Source organism: Typopeltis vanoorti, chromosome 20, assembly GCF_054136105.1.
Source record: "Typopeltis vanoorti isolate ZY-2024b chromosome 20, IOZ_Tvanoo_1.0, whole genome shotgun sequence".
Classification (NCBI taxonomy): Eukaryota; Metazoa; Arthropoda; class Arachnida; order Uropygi; family Thelyphonidae; genus Typopeltis; species Typopeltis vanoorti.
The window spans coordinates 24,898,910-24,918,298 of NC_143568.1; the positions used below are offsets into that span (position 1 = coordinate 24,898,910).

The 19,389-nt window shown below is 37.2% G+C and overlaps 1 protein-coding gene across 1 annotated transcript in view; it reads left to right on the forward strand.

The window, feature by feature from the left end:
* The window catches only part of LOC150095284 (laminin subunit alpha-1-like), a 1,249,242-nt gene that overhangs the window by 1,113,028 nt on the left and 116,825 nt on the right, over positions 1–19,389 (forward strand). Inside the window, exon 60 of the mRNA XM_090410638.1 lies at positions 6,998–7,184. Within this exon, the coding sequence (XP_090266764.1) occupies positions 6,998–7,184 (187 nt within the window). The remainder of the gene's footprint in view (positions 1–6,997; positions 7,185–19,389) is intronic.

Consider the following 19,389-nt stretch of genomic DNA (forward strand, 5'->3'; position numbering starts at 1 on the left):
ATATCTCAGGAGTGGTGGTGGAGATTTTGGAAAAACTGATAGGGCTTGCATTCAGAATTGGATTGATAGTGAATTTCTACTTTGCAATGAACAACTTTGGTTTACTAAGGAAAGGTCATGCTTTAGCAACTTGCTCACATGCTATAACAATGTTACCATTGACAAGGGGAATGAATACACCATGGTACTTTTGGATTTTGCTAAGGCTTTTGACAGAATACAGCATGGTAGACTATTGCATAAATTGGAGAAAATGGGTTTCAGTTATACAATATTAGCATGGATAAGAGGATGGCTGACTGTCAGATATCAAAAAGTGGTATATACGGGATCTGAGTCTGCAAGGAGAAGAAACTGATGAGGCTAGGGATCTTGGAATGTTAATAGATAGGAAGTTGAAGTTCAGGGCCCATCTGGCAAAGATTGCAAATACAACTCAAAAGATAATTGCAGTGTTGAAACGAATATTCACATATAAAGATAAGGATACTATTTTGCCTCTTTACAAGGCCTTGATAAGAACTCGCTTGGACTATTGTGTACATATCTAGTCTCCTGGTTTCCATTGTGATTCTGATATATTGGAGAGAGTAAAAATGATATCAGGATTGTGGAATACTGATTATGAAGACAGATTGAGAATTTGTAGGCTGCAGCACTAGCAAACAGGAAAAAAGGGGTGATATGATTGAGACTTACAAACTTCTAAAAGGGTCATACAGGATTTCAATTGATGGAATTTTTTGATTTATGGAGGGTGGGGAAAGGACAAGAAGGCATCCTTGGAAGCTGAGAATGAAGGCCACCAAGAAGGGTGTGAGGGCTAGATTTTTCTCTCAGTGAGTGGAGTGTGATTGGAATGGATCACCTTTGGATGTTGTGAGTACAAGCAGTGTGAATGAATTCAAGAATAAGTATGATATCTGGTGTGTGTGTGTGTGTGTGTGTAGTATGTGGCATCCCTCAATGAGTCTCTGACTCCCTGGAGGTGTCTCTTAATAATAGTAATAATATGTTCTTCTAGCATTTGTACATAAACATAAGAGTTCATTGTTGGCATCTTTAGCAAGTTCCATTTATTCTGCCATGCCTTCCCCAGCCATTCCTATCTTTCATTGCCCATCATATTCACTTCCTCTTCTAGCATCAACTGTTCTCACACTGGTTTCCACAGTCTACCCTGACTCCCTGTTTCCTCGTCTGTTTTTTTCAGTCTCCTCGCTTCTCATGCAGCCTCTCGAAATGGCTCACACCAAAACTATTCATTTGCAGTCCATCACTCTTATACAGTTTCATTTGTCTCTCAAACTCATCCCACACATTCAAAAATGCACTCCTTTCTCTTTGCACATTTCTGCTGACTTCATGACCTGTGTTCTCATGATATCCAATCTTACATTCTTCTTCTAGTTTTCAGCCAAATCATTTGTTCTGATTGTTCTTACCAACCCTTGCTCACTTTCTCCTCATATGCAATGCCTCAATTACTCTGCTCATTCTACCTCTAGGAAAACAAACCTTGTTCATCCTCTCATTCACCACACTTCTAATAATCAAATTCCCATACAATGCCACTCGCAAGTCATTCGTTACCTTGATCACATGGCCATCCTTCGTTACCCTGATTACATGGCCATCATTCATTTCAGTCTTCCTCACTCTTTCATACATATCTACAATTCTCTTCACTTCACTGTACATATGCGTCTTCTCTATCCTCATCATTAGTTAGTTATGTTCTATCAAGTCATTTTTGACTCTTGGTGATTCTATAAACATATGCTCTCCATGTAGATCTGTCCCTGGCCATATCTTTCAGAATTTCCAGTTGCATTCCAGTTACTTTTTTAACTCCATCCACCCATCTAATTCTTGGTCTTCCTCCTCTCCTGCTTACATCAACTTTAGCAAGCATCATTATCTTCTCCAGACTGTCATTTGCTTTCATAATATGCCCAAAGTATGACAATTTTTGCTTGATGATCATAGCTTTGAGGGAGCAATTTGGCTACCCCCCCCCAAAAAAAATCCAAAAAATATTGAAACCAGTAAACCACAACCCTCCCCCCCCACCTTCACAACAAGAATTACTCTAAATCCATCACCATTCCCTACATCCGAGGCACCTCGGAAAAAATTACCAAAATCTTAAGAAAACATGACTTGACCTCTTGTTACAGACCATGTAGAAAATTGACATCCTTATTTGCTCCACTAAAGACCAACCACTTCCCCTAGACCTACCTGGTGTATATCAGGTCCCTTGCAGCTGTAAGCTGTCCTACTTTAGCCAAACAGGCAGGACAGCGAATATCAGAATTTCAGAATACAAGGACTACATCCGGTTTCACCAGTATAGCCACTCTGGTCTTGCAGACCATGCTCTGGATACATGCCACAGAATACGGTGGAAGAAAGTCACAATAATACACCGTAGCAAGTTCAAATTTAAAAGACTTTTCATGGAATCAGGCTTGGTCCTAAGAAACATGCTAAACCTCAACAAATTTGGTTGCATGAGACTGCCCCAAATTTGGGAGATGTACATCAAGAGACCTTCAACCCAACGGCCAAGAATACCTACATAGCTCGCTAGGGGAAACCATCAGGACTTTTATGAGAAACAATAGCGTCCTCGCTTTGTTCTCATTATCTGTATGTAGTGCCTGGTGCACGTGCCTTTATTTTAAGTTCCTTTGAAGATGGCAATGTGACGTTGCCAAAATATTGGAAATATATATTAAAGTTTGATTTAATTTATATTCTAGTGTACGTTGTGAATTCCTTAAGTTAATTAATAATCATGCTATGTCTTAGAAATACTAAGAGAAGAGAAGGGATGTAGAAGTTTGTAAATGTGTGGAATGCATTTGAACAGATGAATTTGTAAAAAAACCACGTTGTATTTAACTGGATTTGTTGTAAGCTGAAGAGACTGTTGCTAGACAGAAGTGCAATGAGTAATTTGAGCAAGAGATCAGCAGAAGGAAGAGCTGAAAGGAAAGATTAGGAGAGAGGAATTGGTTAGACTGAAGTGGTTGTAGATGGGAATAGCAGTAGTTGCTCTAGTAGTAGAGTGAGATGAGCAAACAAGAACGAAAGATAGGGAAATAGAGAAAGTCAAGATGGATAGTGACACATGACATAAGGAGAATGGATGTGTAAAGTAGTAGTGACTCAATTGGTACAGTTGAGTCTGAGGAGCTGTAGAGGGTATGTGGTGATAGGGATTAATTAGCATGGGCAAGGAAATCAAAACCGACAAGCAGGAAAGGTAGGTCATAGATTTAAGTGAACTTCTATGTTTATTTATAAATGTCAATAGCTTCAGAAATAAGAGAGATGAAATGGTTTTGCTGACTGAGCTTATTCATTTAAAAATTGTTGGAATAAGGGAAACATGGTTGGATAAGGATGATGGGAACTGAAATGTAGGAGTATGTTTTTCATGTGGACAGAAAGGACAAGAAGGGGAGAGCAGTTGATGATAGCAGGCAAATTATGTTTGCACAAAGAGGAAATAGTGGCATTGGTTTTGCGTCACCAGTTGTTATACATTTGGGTTAATCCTTTATCCAAGTGTAAGCAGACAAAGTTTGTCCCTGAAGTATTTTCAGGACTGGGGCGACTCGTGGCAAAGGTGGTATAACTTCTCATCACTTGCCTTAGTATCCCATAATGCAAAGCACATCTCCTTGCAGACGTGTATAATGCTATGCATTAAGGGAAGGGGCACTACCCAGACCGGTTTCGACCTTTATTGAGGTCTCATCAGTGGGAACCAGACCCAGAGGTGGTGATACTAAGGTGGAAATAATGGAGAAGTCATACTTCCATATACGAGTTGCCAAAAGGTGTCACACCTTATTATTAAAATTCTCTGGATTAGAAATAAGTTGATGGAAGTTTTTTCACTTGGCTATGCTACCAATTATATATTTGGTTTAACCCTTTATCCAAGTGTAAGCAAACAGGTTTTGAGTCAGTATGATGTGAGGTGGAGAGTGACAGAAAGAGATATTTAGTTTGATGCTGCTATTGGCCAGAGAATACAAAAGGTGGTGATAAAGACATCTATAACCAATTTGGGTCAGTGAACAAGGGAATGGTTTTTATTATGGGTGATTTTATTTATGGTATTATAGATTGCAGTGAAGAGATATCTTTTGGATATAATGAAAATGAATTTCTTGAGAGACAACTATCTTAAGCAGTATGTAAAGGAGAGCATGCAAGGATCAAGAGTCTTAGATCTAATAGTTTCATTGGGGAATGTGAGTGAAGTGTTGCATCCCTCCCCCATCAGTGAGAATAGTCATGAGGTGATCCCATGAATGGTGGCCAACCATATGAAGACTTCTGTAAGGAAAGGATATATGTTGAGCTACAAACCTGGTGATTATGAAAAGCTAAAGCAACAGCTTAGAACCAATAGTATGGAATAAGGAGCTAAGTAGGAAGGAGATAAATGCTGCTTGGAAGTAGATCAAGAGATTTAACAACATAAGTGTGTGATTGTACAGTAAAGGTAAAAAAAAATAAATATGGAGGTGTCGCATGGATGAATGAAGGGATTAAGTAAGAAATATGGGATTATTACCATTATTCATTGTAACAATCAGTTGATAAATAATCTTAGAATAGTTTCACTCGAGAATGTGATTGTGAGTAGGGTGTTGTATCTCCCCCCCCCCCCCCCAAGTTGATGAGAGTGGTCATGAAGTTATCACCTGACTGTTGGCCAACCATATCAAGACTTCTGTGAAGAAAGAATATATGTGGAACTACAAGACTGGTGATATGAAAAGCTTAGGTGACAGCTTGGATATACTATGGAATATGGAACTAAGTGAGAAAGAAGGAAATGCTGCTTAGGAACAGACTAAAAGATATTTACCAACATCATTGTCTGAATGTATTCTGGAAGTCAAAAGGGTAGGTGCCAAATGGATGAACAAAGGGGGGTTAAGCAAGAAATCTGGATGAAGAAAGTGCTATGGAGGTAGAAAAAGATGAATAATGTTAATAATCAGTTAAATAAAGAAAATAAACAACAGACCAGGAAGGTGACTCAGTTGGTAAGGACAGCAAAATTGCAGTAAGAGCAGAAATTGGCAAATCAGGCCAAGAAAATTTTTTTTGGATATGTGGTAAGAAGGAAGAATGTTTATGATAAGATGATGTTAATGGATGAAACTGGTATACTGATAAATGCTGCAAAGGACATGGTTGAGGTATTCAGCAAAAAATTCATAAGGGCATTTCATTCTAATCAGTATGAAATAATGAAAATTCAATTGTAGATGATATAAGAGAAAATTATTTAATTGTGAGAAATCAGGAGGTATATGAGGAATTAAATAAGCTTGATTAAGGGAATAGAATTTAATGAAATATCACGTGTTTTAAGAAAATGTTCCACTTTAGGCAGTATGTAAACTAGAGCATGCAAGGATCAAGAGTCTTAGATTTGTATTCAACTTCAAAAGTCTTAGATCTGATAGTTTCATTAGGGAATGTGATTGTGATTGGGATGTTGCATCCTGCTCATTAGAGAAAGCAGGCATACCAATTTAAATAAGTCTTACAACACCTCCAGTCCCAAGCAAGTGGAAAGAAGATAAAATTTTTCTAGTGCACAAAGGTAATGATAAGCCTGCATCTACAAATTTTAGGCAGTCTGTATATATGGAGTTGTGGTGAAGGTACTAGAAAGATTGGTGTGAAGTAGGATACAGAAATAGGTTGATAACAGCAGTATGTACTATAACAAATTGACAAATACCTTGGACAGAGGAGATGCATATACAGTGGTGTACTTGGATTGTTCAAAAGCATCTAATAGACTGCCACACAATAGTTGTTAAATAAATTGAAACAGATGGGATTGGATAACAGACTTCTGAGTTGAATCAGTGAATGGTTATCAAGTAGGCATCAGAAAGTTGTATGGGGATGCAGTATCCCAAAAGAGGAAGGTTACTAGTCTTTTGTCACAGGGGTCAGTTTTGTGATCATTGTTGTTTAATTTGTATATTAATGATAGGGATAGGTTTAACTAGTGATATGCAGCTGTTTGCAGATGATGCAAAATTGGGGAGAGCAATACAAAGTCAAGTAGATGTTGTGGCTTTACAGGAGGACTTGAATGAATTATATAAATGGGCAGGTAAGTGGAACTACTAGAATGTTGCAAAATGTCGAGTTCTGAAATTTGGTAGGCAACAATGAGATGCAAAGTTCACTTGGTAGAGAAACTTTGAAAGAGATAGAGGAGATGAGAGATCTGGGCGTGTTGGAGAACAAAGACCAGAAGTTCAGAGGCCACATTGCACGTGATGTTATAGTTCCATTGTATATGGCCTTACATGGATTATTGTACACAAATTTGGCCACCTAATTTTCTGGTGATGAGAATATTTTAAAATATCAGAAATGATCCAGAGAAGAATAACAAAGGTGGTAACTGGTCTTTGGAATGTGGAGTATGAAGACAAGGAATGCAGTTTGCAAAACTTCATGAATAGGATGAGGAAAGGGGATATGATTGAGACATATAAGATGGTTGGGGGTCATTAACAAGTTAATGTGGAGAAATTTTTCATAGAATGGAGGAAATCCATGGAACTATATAAAGAAGGTGTAAGCAATGGAATGAGGAGTAGTAGTTTTGAGAGCGGTTGATGAGTGGAATGATTGCCTGAGAGTGTAGTTAATGCAGACACACATTGAATAAGGTATCTAATTATATCTAGTAATTCTTTAAAATTTGTAGTTTTTTTTAAAAAAATACAGTTCTAATAATCACTAAAACAGATATAGATGCCTTCAAACATGATATCTGCATTGTGTCAGTAAATTTCCATTGACAAGATATTTTTGAAATGTTTATCTTATTTTATTATCATACCAGAAGTGATTGCATTTTATGATGTGATTAAAGATATATATTAAAGAATAATTATTTTTATATTAAAAAATAATATTTTTATTTTAGTTTCACAGTTACTTTTGACTTTCGCACTTACTACCCGAATGGTTTGATGGTACTGATTAGAAATACACGTAGGATATCACATTTTGCTCTTATGCTCAAAGAACGTGCAGTTGTGATGGATGTACGTGACAAAATACGAAAGAAATTAGTTAGTAAGGGCCATTTGAACGATGGAAACTGGCACACGGTAAGTACTACTTAAAAGGTATGTATGCACTCCACATCATAATATGACTGTTTATAAATGTAAGGCATTATAAGAAAACACTAATTGTGGAGATAACTTACTGAAATATTGCTTTTTTTCCTTTCCAAGTAAAAATCCTTACCTTAAAAATCCTTAGCTTGGTATTAAAAAAAATTGATATTTTTGATTGGAAAGAAAATAAACTAAGTTTCACAGTTCGAAACTAATACTCTCTCCTTTTGTAGAAACATTAACTTGCTCTGCCTACTGCAGTGACAGGTCACTGCATTGGGCAGAGAATCGGATATGTTTGATATTTATCAGCAAATATGGGCTAATATATACATAAATATTTGTGGCAATTAGTAGCATTATAAATAACACATCTGACCACAGCTCAGAAGATTCAAGGTTTGAATGACTAGCTTATGTAGATATTTAATTTGACCTACTGAGCTGGAGAGTATATGAAAATATAGAAACAGTTTAGAGCAGTATCATCATGACATAAGGGAAGGATGTTAGGAGATGGAAATGGTCAAGGAATATTTGAAGGAAGTTTGCAGATGAGTTAACCAGCCTCTACAGATATGGGTACCCCCCTTTCCCAGAAACTCAAGATTTTCATCCCACAAAACCTGACAGAAGAATACCTGAGATTGAAAGCCATTGAAGATAGGATTAACTACCCTATCAAAGCATTAATCTGGATTCGGATATGTAATTACTAACTATTATAATAATGGAATTAACTCATGTAAATTGTTTATTTGTAGAATTTTCACCTGAGTATCACAGGCATCATCAGTACAAGGCTAATTAAACAATAACTGTTACTTAAATTAAGGGGATATTAAATCCCACATAGTTTTAAAACCGAATAAGAAACTCATGAACTTTCCCCACCTTTGCAACGAGTCATCCTGTATTGTACTACGTACTAGGGTCACTTGCATTAGCTCACGCTAAGTGATCGCCGATACTTTATAGTTTACTATATTCGGCAAGAAACTCTCTGATTCCAATCTTTGAGTTTCTTATTCGGTTTTAAAACTATGTGGGATTTAATATCCCCTTAATTTAAGTAATGTTTTCATTGCCGAAATGAAGCTTATTAGCTCTTTATACTTAAATAACTGTTATATTCACAAAGCGCCACCTAAGTAGCTAAGGTTAAATTTCTTAAATTTATTTAATTATTCAATAATAATTAAAAACTTTTTTTTTTCTTTTTTTTATAAATATATATATGTGTATACAATTATATGTTAGGAAAGATTTGCTGCTTTATAAAGTACTATCTCCCACAAGGGGGAAAGATGTAGACCATTGGATCTGTTTAGGTTAGGGGAGTGAAGTAATGTTCACATGTTTTTTTGTATAGCCATTCCATTAGGAACCGACTTTTGTGAATGACTTTTGTCTTGTTCCACTTAACTCTATGTCTGGTGTTGATGGCATGTTCTGCAATTGAAGACTGTTTGGGTTCAAGGTACTGGATGTACGACTGGTGTTCTTCTAACCGGACCTGAGCAGATCTTCCTGTTTGTCTGAAATATGATAATCCACACGAGCAGGGACCTGGTAGACACCTGGATGGCTGAGATGTGGGAGCTTGTCCTTTGGAGACATTAGGAATGTGGAGATTTTTCTATTGGGTCAAAAAGCCACACAGATATTTAGTGGTTTTAGCACCTTAGCTATGCGTTCACTAACCCCGTGTACATAGGGGATAGGTATACATGTAGGTTCTTCTGTACTTGAAGAGGATGCTGGAGCATGACCACTTAAAGCTCTTTTTATGAAGGACTTCTTATAGCCATTGGATATGAAGGAGGAATTAATATACTGTAATTCTTCTGAAGAACAAAAGGAGTTGGCTCTATGAACTAGTGTTTTTATAGTACCTGCTTTTTGGCTGGGATGGTGATGTGATTCAGCGTGGATGTACTGGCCTGTATGAGTCTCTTTCCTATAGACCAGGGGTCGCCAAAGTTATTTGCCCGTCGACCCCTTCAAGAGTTTCTTGACTTGTTATTGACCCCCTATATTTTACTATTACGTAATTAAAATAGGACAAGCAAAAAAAGACGCTTATGTGAGTTTTTAGATTGTTTATTTTATAGTTACAGTGTTTATTGTATGTATAATATAGTATATATTATTATATTACTATTACTACTACTATTACTATCACTAGTAATATCACTGGTATTACTAGTGATATTAATAAACTACTGGTATTAATATCACTGGTATTACTACCAGCGCTGCTCAACTCTTCAACATAGAGAAGTTTAGTTCGTGAATGAATAACGATTGAATTATAATATGTATGTTGATGAATTTTAGAACATTAACGCTCACTTGTATGTCGATGCGCAAAAATGAGACTGGGATTGAATACTTGTAAGTATCAGTACATAAGAACCATGCACATGTTGCAATCTTGCTCCCACTGCATCGGCCGGCAGGAACCACCAACATCCATTTATTGGTAAATACGTAATTTTGGACTACTTGATTGGCCTCAGTAACTATTTTCATGACCTTACTGAGGCCATCACCTGAGGCCAATCAAGAGGTCTAGAAAGGCTAACTGCTTATTTACTTCTACTTCTAGGGTGAACTGATTCCTTGGATGAAGTGCATTAATTTTTTAGAGAAACTGCTGTAGTTCTTCTGAGGTGCCCTTCCATCTTACAGGTCCATGAATAGGACCTGTAAGATGGAGGTACTGATCCCACGATTCACTCTTAATTGCGTTGTCATTACCTCCGTCTTTTGTCATGGAGGTAATCCAAGTTAATCGAATTAAATATTACCCATACAATGATGTTTTTTTGTTGACCCCTGAGCCCGAATTGACCCCTAACAATGTCATATCGACCCCTTAGGCGACCACTGCTATAGACTATGAATTGTAGATAACCATCTGGTTGGCGAAGAATCAAGAGGTCTAGAAAGGCTAACTGCTTATTTACTTCTACTTCTAGGGTGAACTGATTCCTTGGATGAAGTGCATTAATTTTTTAGAGAAACTGCTGTAATTCTTCTGAGGTGCCCTTCCATATGGCAAAAATGTTATCCACATATCTGAACCAAATGTTAGGTCTGGGTGTAATGTTGTCAAAGATACGCTGTTCGAAATGCTCCATGAAGTAGTTGGCAATAGCAGGAAATATTGGATTACCCATTGCTGTCCTTTCGATTTGTTGGTATAACTGGTTTTTGAAGGAAAAATAACTGGACTTTATTACAAATTCAGATAATTTGACAATGTCTGGAGGAAATTCTTGGTGTAGTAATTCTATGCTGTCTGCCAATGGAACATTCTTAAATAATGAAACAACATCTAGACTAATCATAATCTCCGAATCGTCTAGAAGCAGATTGGAAATTTTATTTCTGAAGTCCACAGTTTCACATTTTTTCACAGTCCACATTTCTGAAGTCAACTAGAAGAACTGCTACATATATAAAAAATTCTGTGGACTTCAGAAATAAAATTTCCGATCTGCATCTAGACGATTGTACTTGAAGATCATCCTCTTCGAGTACAGAAGAACCTCACGTATACCTATCCCCTATGTACATGGGGTTAGTGAACGCATAGCTAAGGTGCTAAAACCACTAAATATTTGTGTGGCTTTTCGACCCATCAGAAAAATCTCCACATTCCTAATGTCTCCAAAGGACAAGCTCCCACATCTCAGCTATCCAGGTGTCTACCAGATTCCCTGCTCATGTGGATTATCATATTTCGAGCAAACAGGAAGATTTGCTCAGGTCCGGTTAGAAGAACACCAGTCGTACATCCAGTACCTTGAACCCGAACAGTCTGGAATTGCAGAACATGCCATCAACACCAGACATAGAGTTAAGTGGAACAAGACAAAAGTCATTCACAAAAGTCGGTTCCTAATGGAATGGCTATACAAAGAAACATGTGAACATTACTTCACTCCCCTAACCTAAACAGATCCAATGGTCTACATCTTTCCCCCTTGTGGGAGATAGTACTTTATAAAGCAGCAATCTTTCGTAACATATAATTGTATACACACATATATATATATATTTATAAAAAAAATAAAAAAAAAGTTTTAATTATTATAATTGAATAATTAAATAACTAAATAATTAAATTTAAATAATTTAAAATAAAATAAAATAAATAAATAATAATTAAATAAATTTAGGAAATTTAACCTTAGCTACTTAGGTGGCACTTTGTGAATATAACAGTTATTGTTTTATTAGCCTTGTACCTGTACTGATGATGCCTGTGATACTCAGGTGAAAATTCTATGAATAAAGAATAATTTACGTGAGTTAATATGCCTACTCACGGTATTTCCTTACTGATATATAAACATACTTGGCAATGATGGACCATTGTGCCTAACATACGAGTAATGGAAATGAGAGCTTAATAGTTCCCATTCATCATTATCATCATGAACCATGGCCTCGCTGCCTGTTAGTTATCGATGCCTCCTTCACTATCTTCTTTCACCTTTCTTTGTCCAGTGCAGTGTCGCAGTTTCTGTAAACCCATTCCACACCACTACTTTATGTCGTCTATCCATTCTTTGTATGGTTTACACCATCCTTTATCTTCCAGTCCTCACTCATTCTGCAGATGCGTCCAAATAATTGCACCTCCATTGTATAATCTTCTGCATTAGATTCTCCTTTGGTTGTATCTTCCAATAGAGCTCTTCATTTGTGATTTTGTGTACCCATCCTATTCTTAGAATCTTCCTGTAACAAGTTCTTTCAAATGCCAAAATTCTTTTTCTTGATTCCATATTTATTACCCACATTTCAGATTCATACAGTACACTGCTAAATATGCATTCCAGTACTCTTAGTTTTATTTGCAGGCTGATCACTTTACTTTTCCAGATGTTATCCATGGCCTTCAGATTTCTTCCTCCCTTTGCAATCCTGATCTTCATTTCTCTTTTACAGTACAAATCATATGTCATTTTACTTATTGAATTGTTCTACATCAATTACATCCAATTGTATCTTTTGTTTCATGTTCTTCTCACCAAATACCATTGTCTTTGTTTTTTCCAAGTTCATAATAAATCCAAATCTCTTACCTTCCTCATTTAAATGTTTCAATATTTTTTGTAGTTCTCTTTCATCTTCTTCAATAATAACAATGTCATCTGCAAATCTCAGATTGTTAATTCTCATCCCATTTACTGATATTCCTTTTGCATTTCCGCCTAGCCAAACGGTTAATTTTATCTCGAAGTTTTGAAGCAATTGATAGCAAGAATTAGTCGCAACAGCATGAATATCGTATGCTGGCAGCTAGTCACTTTTGAATGATAATGCACCATCTCATCTTTCGAACATTGTGAGAGAGTTTTTGAGCAAAAACCAAGTTTGTGTGTTGGATCACTCGCTGTATTCACCTGATTTAGCACCCTGTGACTTCTTTCTCTTCCCTCGACTCCATTTGCCAATGAAAAGAAAGTGATACGATACCACTGAAAACATTCAAGCAGCAGTAACCACGACCCTCAACAGTATCCCAAAAACCGATATAAAAAACTCATTTAACAAATTAATTGACCATGTCAAACACTGTATCGAAGCTGAGAGAGAGTATATTGATTGAAATAAATTGTTTGAATAATTATAATTGGCCTGTGTTTTATTTTCTATCAAAAGTTTGGTTTCTTTTTGGACAGAGGGTGTATGAAAGAAAATTAGCTAAGCAGGATAAAGTGAATCATAAGAGTTTTGTCATCAGGTAGCAAGCACTAAGAGGAAAACTGACTATGGAAGGATGACTTTAAGCAATGCTGATGGTAGAAATGTGACAGAGGCAAAAGAAATAGTTAAGTTGCTAAATGATCATTTTTGCAAAGGTGAACTATCCAGGTGGAGATTTTGCATTTGCTGATGTGACAGAGATCCATGTCTGTATTGAGGTAGATGAATATGAGGTGTTCAGAATATTGAAAAATATCAATGTGAATACAGTGGTTGGACCAGATGGCACATGACCATATACTATGTATATGTGCAAGAGAATTGGCAGTACCTCTGACAAAGTTGTTCAATCTAAGACTCTGCTCTGGCATAGTTCTAAGGAAATGCAAAGAGAATCAGAGAGTCCGATTACATAAAACTGTCTTCTAGACAGAAGCAGCAAATTGCATACCAATTAATATCTCAGGAGTGGTTATTCCACCCACTGTTAAAGGTAAAATCCGAAACCAAAACAGTGGGTGGATAGGAATACAATACTTTATACTAGTGGAACATTAGAATACAATATTATTGGGCAGCAGAGCTTTGTAAAGGGTAGGTCCTGTCTTAGTAATTTATTCACATTTTATAATAAAGAAACAGCAGAAGTGGAGAAAGGGAATGGCTTCACCATGATACTGCTGGACTTTGCAAAGGCATTTGACAGAATACCACATGGAAAACTATTACAAAACTTGGATCAGATGGTAATGGATATGAAGCTAGTGGTATGGATGGGGGGGGGGGGGGGGGGTGACAGACAGACACCAGTATATGGTGAAGTGGAATTTAGGAGAATGAGGGTGACTAGTGGAGTACCTCAAGGTGCTGAACTAGGGCACTATTCTTTAATTTGATGATATAGGGAAAGATTTAAATTATTATTATTATTATTATTAACACCAGACCTTAATGGAGTCAAAAGACTCATCACAGGAAGCGAACAATGTTACACACAAGCCCATCAAACCATGCATTAAACTCATTCAATGTATCTGCATTTGCCTATTCTTTATGCCCTTGTCCACATCCTTTTTATACAGCTTCCATGGATGTTCCCTTGTTTTACCCCCTTCTCCCTTTCTGCAAAAAGTTTCTTCCACATTAGTCTTGTAACAACCCTTTACCAACTTAAATGTCACAATCATATCCCCTCTCTTCCTCCTATTCACATGCGTTTGCAAACTTCATTCTCTCAATCTGTCCACATACCCTGTCAAAAAGACCAGTTACGATCTTGTCAGCCTTCTCTGGATCCTTTCCAATATATCCTCATCATCATCATAAAAAACACGGACCAAATCCATGCGCAATGGAACAAAAACCTCCTTATTTCTTTTCTACACATTAAATTCCTCCTCATCATGGACATAATTTGATGTGATGTCTTCACAACTTGTGCAGTGTGACCTCTGAACTTCAGATCCTTATTTACCACCACTCTAAGGTCTCTCTTATCTCCTCAACTTTCTTCAAAATTCCCTTGTCAAGTGTATACTTTGCATCCCATTTTTGCCTGCCAAATTTCAGAGCATTACACTTTACAACATTGAATTGACAGTTTCACACTGCTACCTGCTCATACAATTCATTGAAGTTCTCCTGTAAGGCCGCATCTACTTGATTCCTTATCACTCTCCGCAATTTTTTATCACCTGCAAACAGTTGCATATCATCAGTTAAACCTATCCCAATATCATTAATATAAAAATTAAATAACAGTGGTCCTGATCCCTGTGGCACACCACTAGTGATGTTCCTCTTTTGAGATAGTGCCAACCCCCATACTGAATAACTTGCTGACACCTGTCTTATACCCATTCGCCTATCCAACTTACTAGTCTATCATCCAATCCCATCTGCTTCAGTTTAGTGAACAACTTGTGGTGGGATGTTCATTTATTTGCTGATGATGCAAAACTGAGGGGGGAATTAGTTGATGAAGGTGATGTAAATATTTTTAGGATGATTTAAATAAATTGGCGTTGTGGGTGTAGGATAATGATTTTCAGTTTAATGTTGCAAAATGTAAGGTTATGCACTTCGGGTTGAAGAGGTTGCATATGGTATATCATATTGATGGTATTGGATTACAGGAAATTGATGAAGCAAAAGACTTAGTGCTAACAGTGAACAGAGAATTGAATAGGGAAAGATTTAAATTATTATTATTATTATTATTAACACCAGACCTTAATGGAGTCAAAAGACTCATCACAGGAAGCGAACAATGTTACACACAAGCCCATCAAACCATGCATTAAACTCATTCAATGTATCTGCATTTGCCTATTCTTTATGCCCTTGTCCACATCCTTTTTATACAGCTTCCATGGATGTTCCCTTGTTTTACCCCCTTCTCCCTTTCTGCAAAAAGTTTCTTCCACATTAGTCTTGTAACAACCCTTTACCAACTTAAATGTCACAATCATATCCCCTCTCTTCCTCCTATTCACATGCGTTTGCAAACTTCATTCTCTCAATCTGTCCACATACCCTGTCAAAAAGACCAGTTACGATCTTGTCAGCCTTCTCTGGATCCTTTCCAATATATCCTCATCATCATCATAAAAAACACGGACCAAATCCATGCGCAATGGAACAAAAACCTCCTTATTTCTTTTCTACACATTAAATTCCTCCTCATCATGGACATAATTTGATGTGATGTCTTCACAACTTGTGCAGTGTGACCTCTGAACTTCAGATCCTTATTTACCACCACTCTAAGGTCTCTCTTATCTCCTCAACTTTCTTCAAAATTCCCTTGTCAAGTGTATACTTTGCATCCCATTTTTGCCTGCCAAATTTCAGAGCATTACACTTTACAACATTGAATTGACAGTTTCACACTGCTACCTGCTCATACAATTCATTGAAGTTCTCCTGTAAGGCCGCATCTACTTGATTCCTTATCACTCTCCGCAATTTTTTATCACCTGCAAACAGTTGCATATCATCAGTTAAACCTATCCCAATATCATTAATATAAAAATTAAATAACAGTGGTCCTGATCCCTGTGGCACACCACTAGTGATGTTCCTCTTTTGAGATAGTGCCAACCCCCATACTGAATAACTTGCTGACACCTGTCTTATACCCATTCGCCTATCCAACTTACTAGTCTATCATCCAATCCCATCTGCTTCAGTTTAGTGAACAACTTGTGGTGGGATGTTCATTTATTTGCTGATGATGCAAAACTGAGGGGGGAATTAGTTGATGAAGGTGATGTAAATATTTTTAGGATGATTTAAATAAATTGGCGTTGTGGGTGTAGGATAATGATTTTCAGTTTAATGTTGCAAAATGTAAGGTTATGCACTTCGGGTTGAAGAGGTTGCATATGGTATATCATATTGATGGTATTGGATTACAGGAAATTGATGAAGCAAAAGACTTAGTGCTAACAGTGAACAGAGAATTGAAGTTCAGAGGGCTTATTGCAAACATTGCGTAACATAGCTCAAAGGATAACTTGGATCTTGAAAAACACACTGACAAATAAAGATAGGGAAGTCATATTATCCCTTTTATAAGGCTCTGATTTGGCTGCATCTTAAATACTGTGCAGAGATTTTTATTTCTACCTGGGTTTCTTGCATATCTGGAGGTGGTAGAGAGGATTCAGAGATGAGTGACAAAGCTGGTGACAGGTCTGTGGAATGCTCCTTATGAGGACAGGTTGAAGATGTGTGGGTTACAAAATTTAGTTGATGGGCAGAAAAGAGTGGAGATGATAGAAACTTATAAAATATTTAAGGGATTTTATAAAATTGATGCAAAGGGAATTTTTCAATATATATGACAAATAACTAGAGAAATAGGGGTCATCCATGGAAGTCGTGTAAGGGTGTGGTTAGTAGTATGTTTAGTAAGGGTGTGTGGACTAGATTTTTTGATTGGAGAGTGGTGAATGGAATGGACTGCCAGAATTAACTGTGAGTGCAATGATAGTGAATGAGTTTAAGGAGAGGTGTGATAGGATTCATATATGCATAAAAGTTAGTATGGGTCTATGTATTCAATGGAATTGCCATATAATAATAATAATTTAAATGGGCTTGGTGTGAGGAGGAATGAGTGATGAGCAAGAAAGCCAAGGAAGCAAGAGATGAAGCAAAAGATCAGGAGAAAGGAACTGGTATGACTGAAGTAATTATATATGAAAACAGAAGTAATGTGAGTGATAATAATGAGCGAACATGAATGCAAGTGTTGGATATATTATTATTATTATTATTATTATTACGTGACACTTCCAGGGAGTCCAAAGACTCATCGAGGGAGGGCACCCACTCGACAACTCTCTGTCTCCACCACTCAATCCACCAACTATAATGGCCTACAACTACACCAAATGCCATCTACCATCCACCACCATCACAAACATCCATGCCCATGGCAAGATTCGAACCCACAGCCTTTTGACTAGAGAGCAGATACACTAACCACTCAGCCAACCAGGCCAGGCATATGGAACTTGAGGGAGGCAAGGTGGACAGGAAGACACAGTATAAGGAGAAGGAATGCTGGAAGTAGTGGTAGTGAACGTGTATATATGAGGATGATCAGCATGGGAATTGGATGGATTGGGATGTAAGGAATGTAGGTGAGTATAAGTAGATAGATGTGGTTAACAGATAAAGGCAATTGGGAATGGTTATGATGGTTATGTGTGTGTGTGGAAATCCCAACCAAGACATGGTATTGGTAGGACGTCTTATAAACTTAAAAGTGAATTGCTGTGGTTATGTACAAATGCCAGGAGCATCAGAAATATGGAACTTTATTTGCCCAAAAATGGTTGAAGAAAAGAAAAATATGATTAGATAAGGATGATATCCAGACTGGAATACAAATTGAAGGATATGATGTTTTTCACAAAGATAGAAAAGGAAAAGAAGAAAAGGGGAAGGCTACTGGAATTATGTCTACATAAGGTAGGCATGAAAGAGGGAAATAGCGATAATGGTTTTGATACGTATGGTGTGAGGTGGAGGTTGATAGGAAGAGATATTTATTTGTATGCTGCTATAGGACAGTGACATGTAGGCTGGTGATGAGGAAATGTATAAGCAACATGGAAAGGATTATTATTATGAGTGATTTTAATTATGGCAGTATAGATTACTATACGAGGATGTGCTGAAAAGTTGTGATAATCAGCATGAAGGAATTTAGAACCATGTAACTTACATATTATTCTGCATATCCCTCTCATGAAGTCTTATACACTTTTTACAATGCTGCTGCGTCATTTGCAATCATCTGAATAAAAAGCCTTGTTGCATAAACCAGTCCTCAGCTGCAGATATGACTTCATCATCTGTGATAAATTTTGTTCCTTTCAAGTGGTTCTTTAAATTTGGGAATAGGAAATAGTGAGATGGGGCCAGGTCTGGTGAATAGGGTAGGTGAAACAGACATTGAAAGCCCAAATTGTGTATTGTCTTTTGGGGGTTCATGAGCAGTGTGAGCAGGTGCACTGTCCTGCAAAAGCAACATGCCTTTGCTCAGTTTTCCTTCAGTACCTCCTTCAATTCCTTCAGAGCTCTTGAACAGTTTCACCTTTTTTGACTTGGTAAGGAAAACTGTCATGGGAAAGATATCCAAAAAGATAATAACAGCAAGAACCTTCCCTTTTGACTTTTCGACTGTTGTTTGGTCTCTGGGTCATAGTGATGAAGCTATGTTTCATCAACAGTCACAATACGAGACAAAAAATTTGCACCTGGTTTCACAAAAAGACCCAAAATCACTTGAGATGATGGTACATGTTCTCTCTTTTTGGTCAGCATTCGAACATTTGGGGATCCATTTCACTGAAAACTTCTGCATATCCAGATGTTGGTGGATAATGATCCCAAAATGACCCAAAATCACTTGAGATGATGGTACATGTTCTCTCTTTGGGGTCAGCATTCAAACATTTGGGGATCCATTTCACTGAAAGCTTCTGCATATCCAGATGTTGGTGGATAATGATCCCAACTCATTCCCCAGATATCCCCAGAGTCTCTGCCATGTTTCTGGCTGGTATTCATCTATCAACAAACATGGCATGCACTGCATAGATGTTTTCTGGTGTGACTGCTGTGGAAGGTTTTCCTGACCTGAGGGCATTTGATGTCTCAGGATGCCCAGTTTTAAACTTGTCTACTCATCTGGCAACTGTTGTATATACTGGGGCACAGTACTCTAAAGTCTCACAAAAAGTTTGGTGAATCCCAGTTGTGGACTTTTCTTGTAGCACAAAAAACTTGATGATGGCCTGCATCTCTGTGTCTTCGAATTTCTTCAAAACCTCTGACATGTCTTCTTATATATCCTAAAAGAAAATGAACAAATTATTACAATTTGATGAAACTTGGGGGGGGTTAAGAGTTTTAAGATATGTTTTTTGTTGTGGGTATATCATTTGCT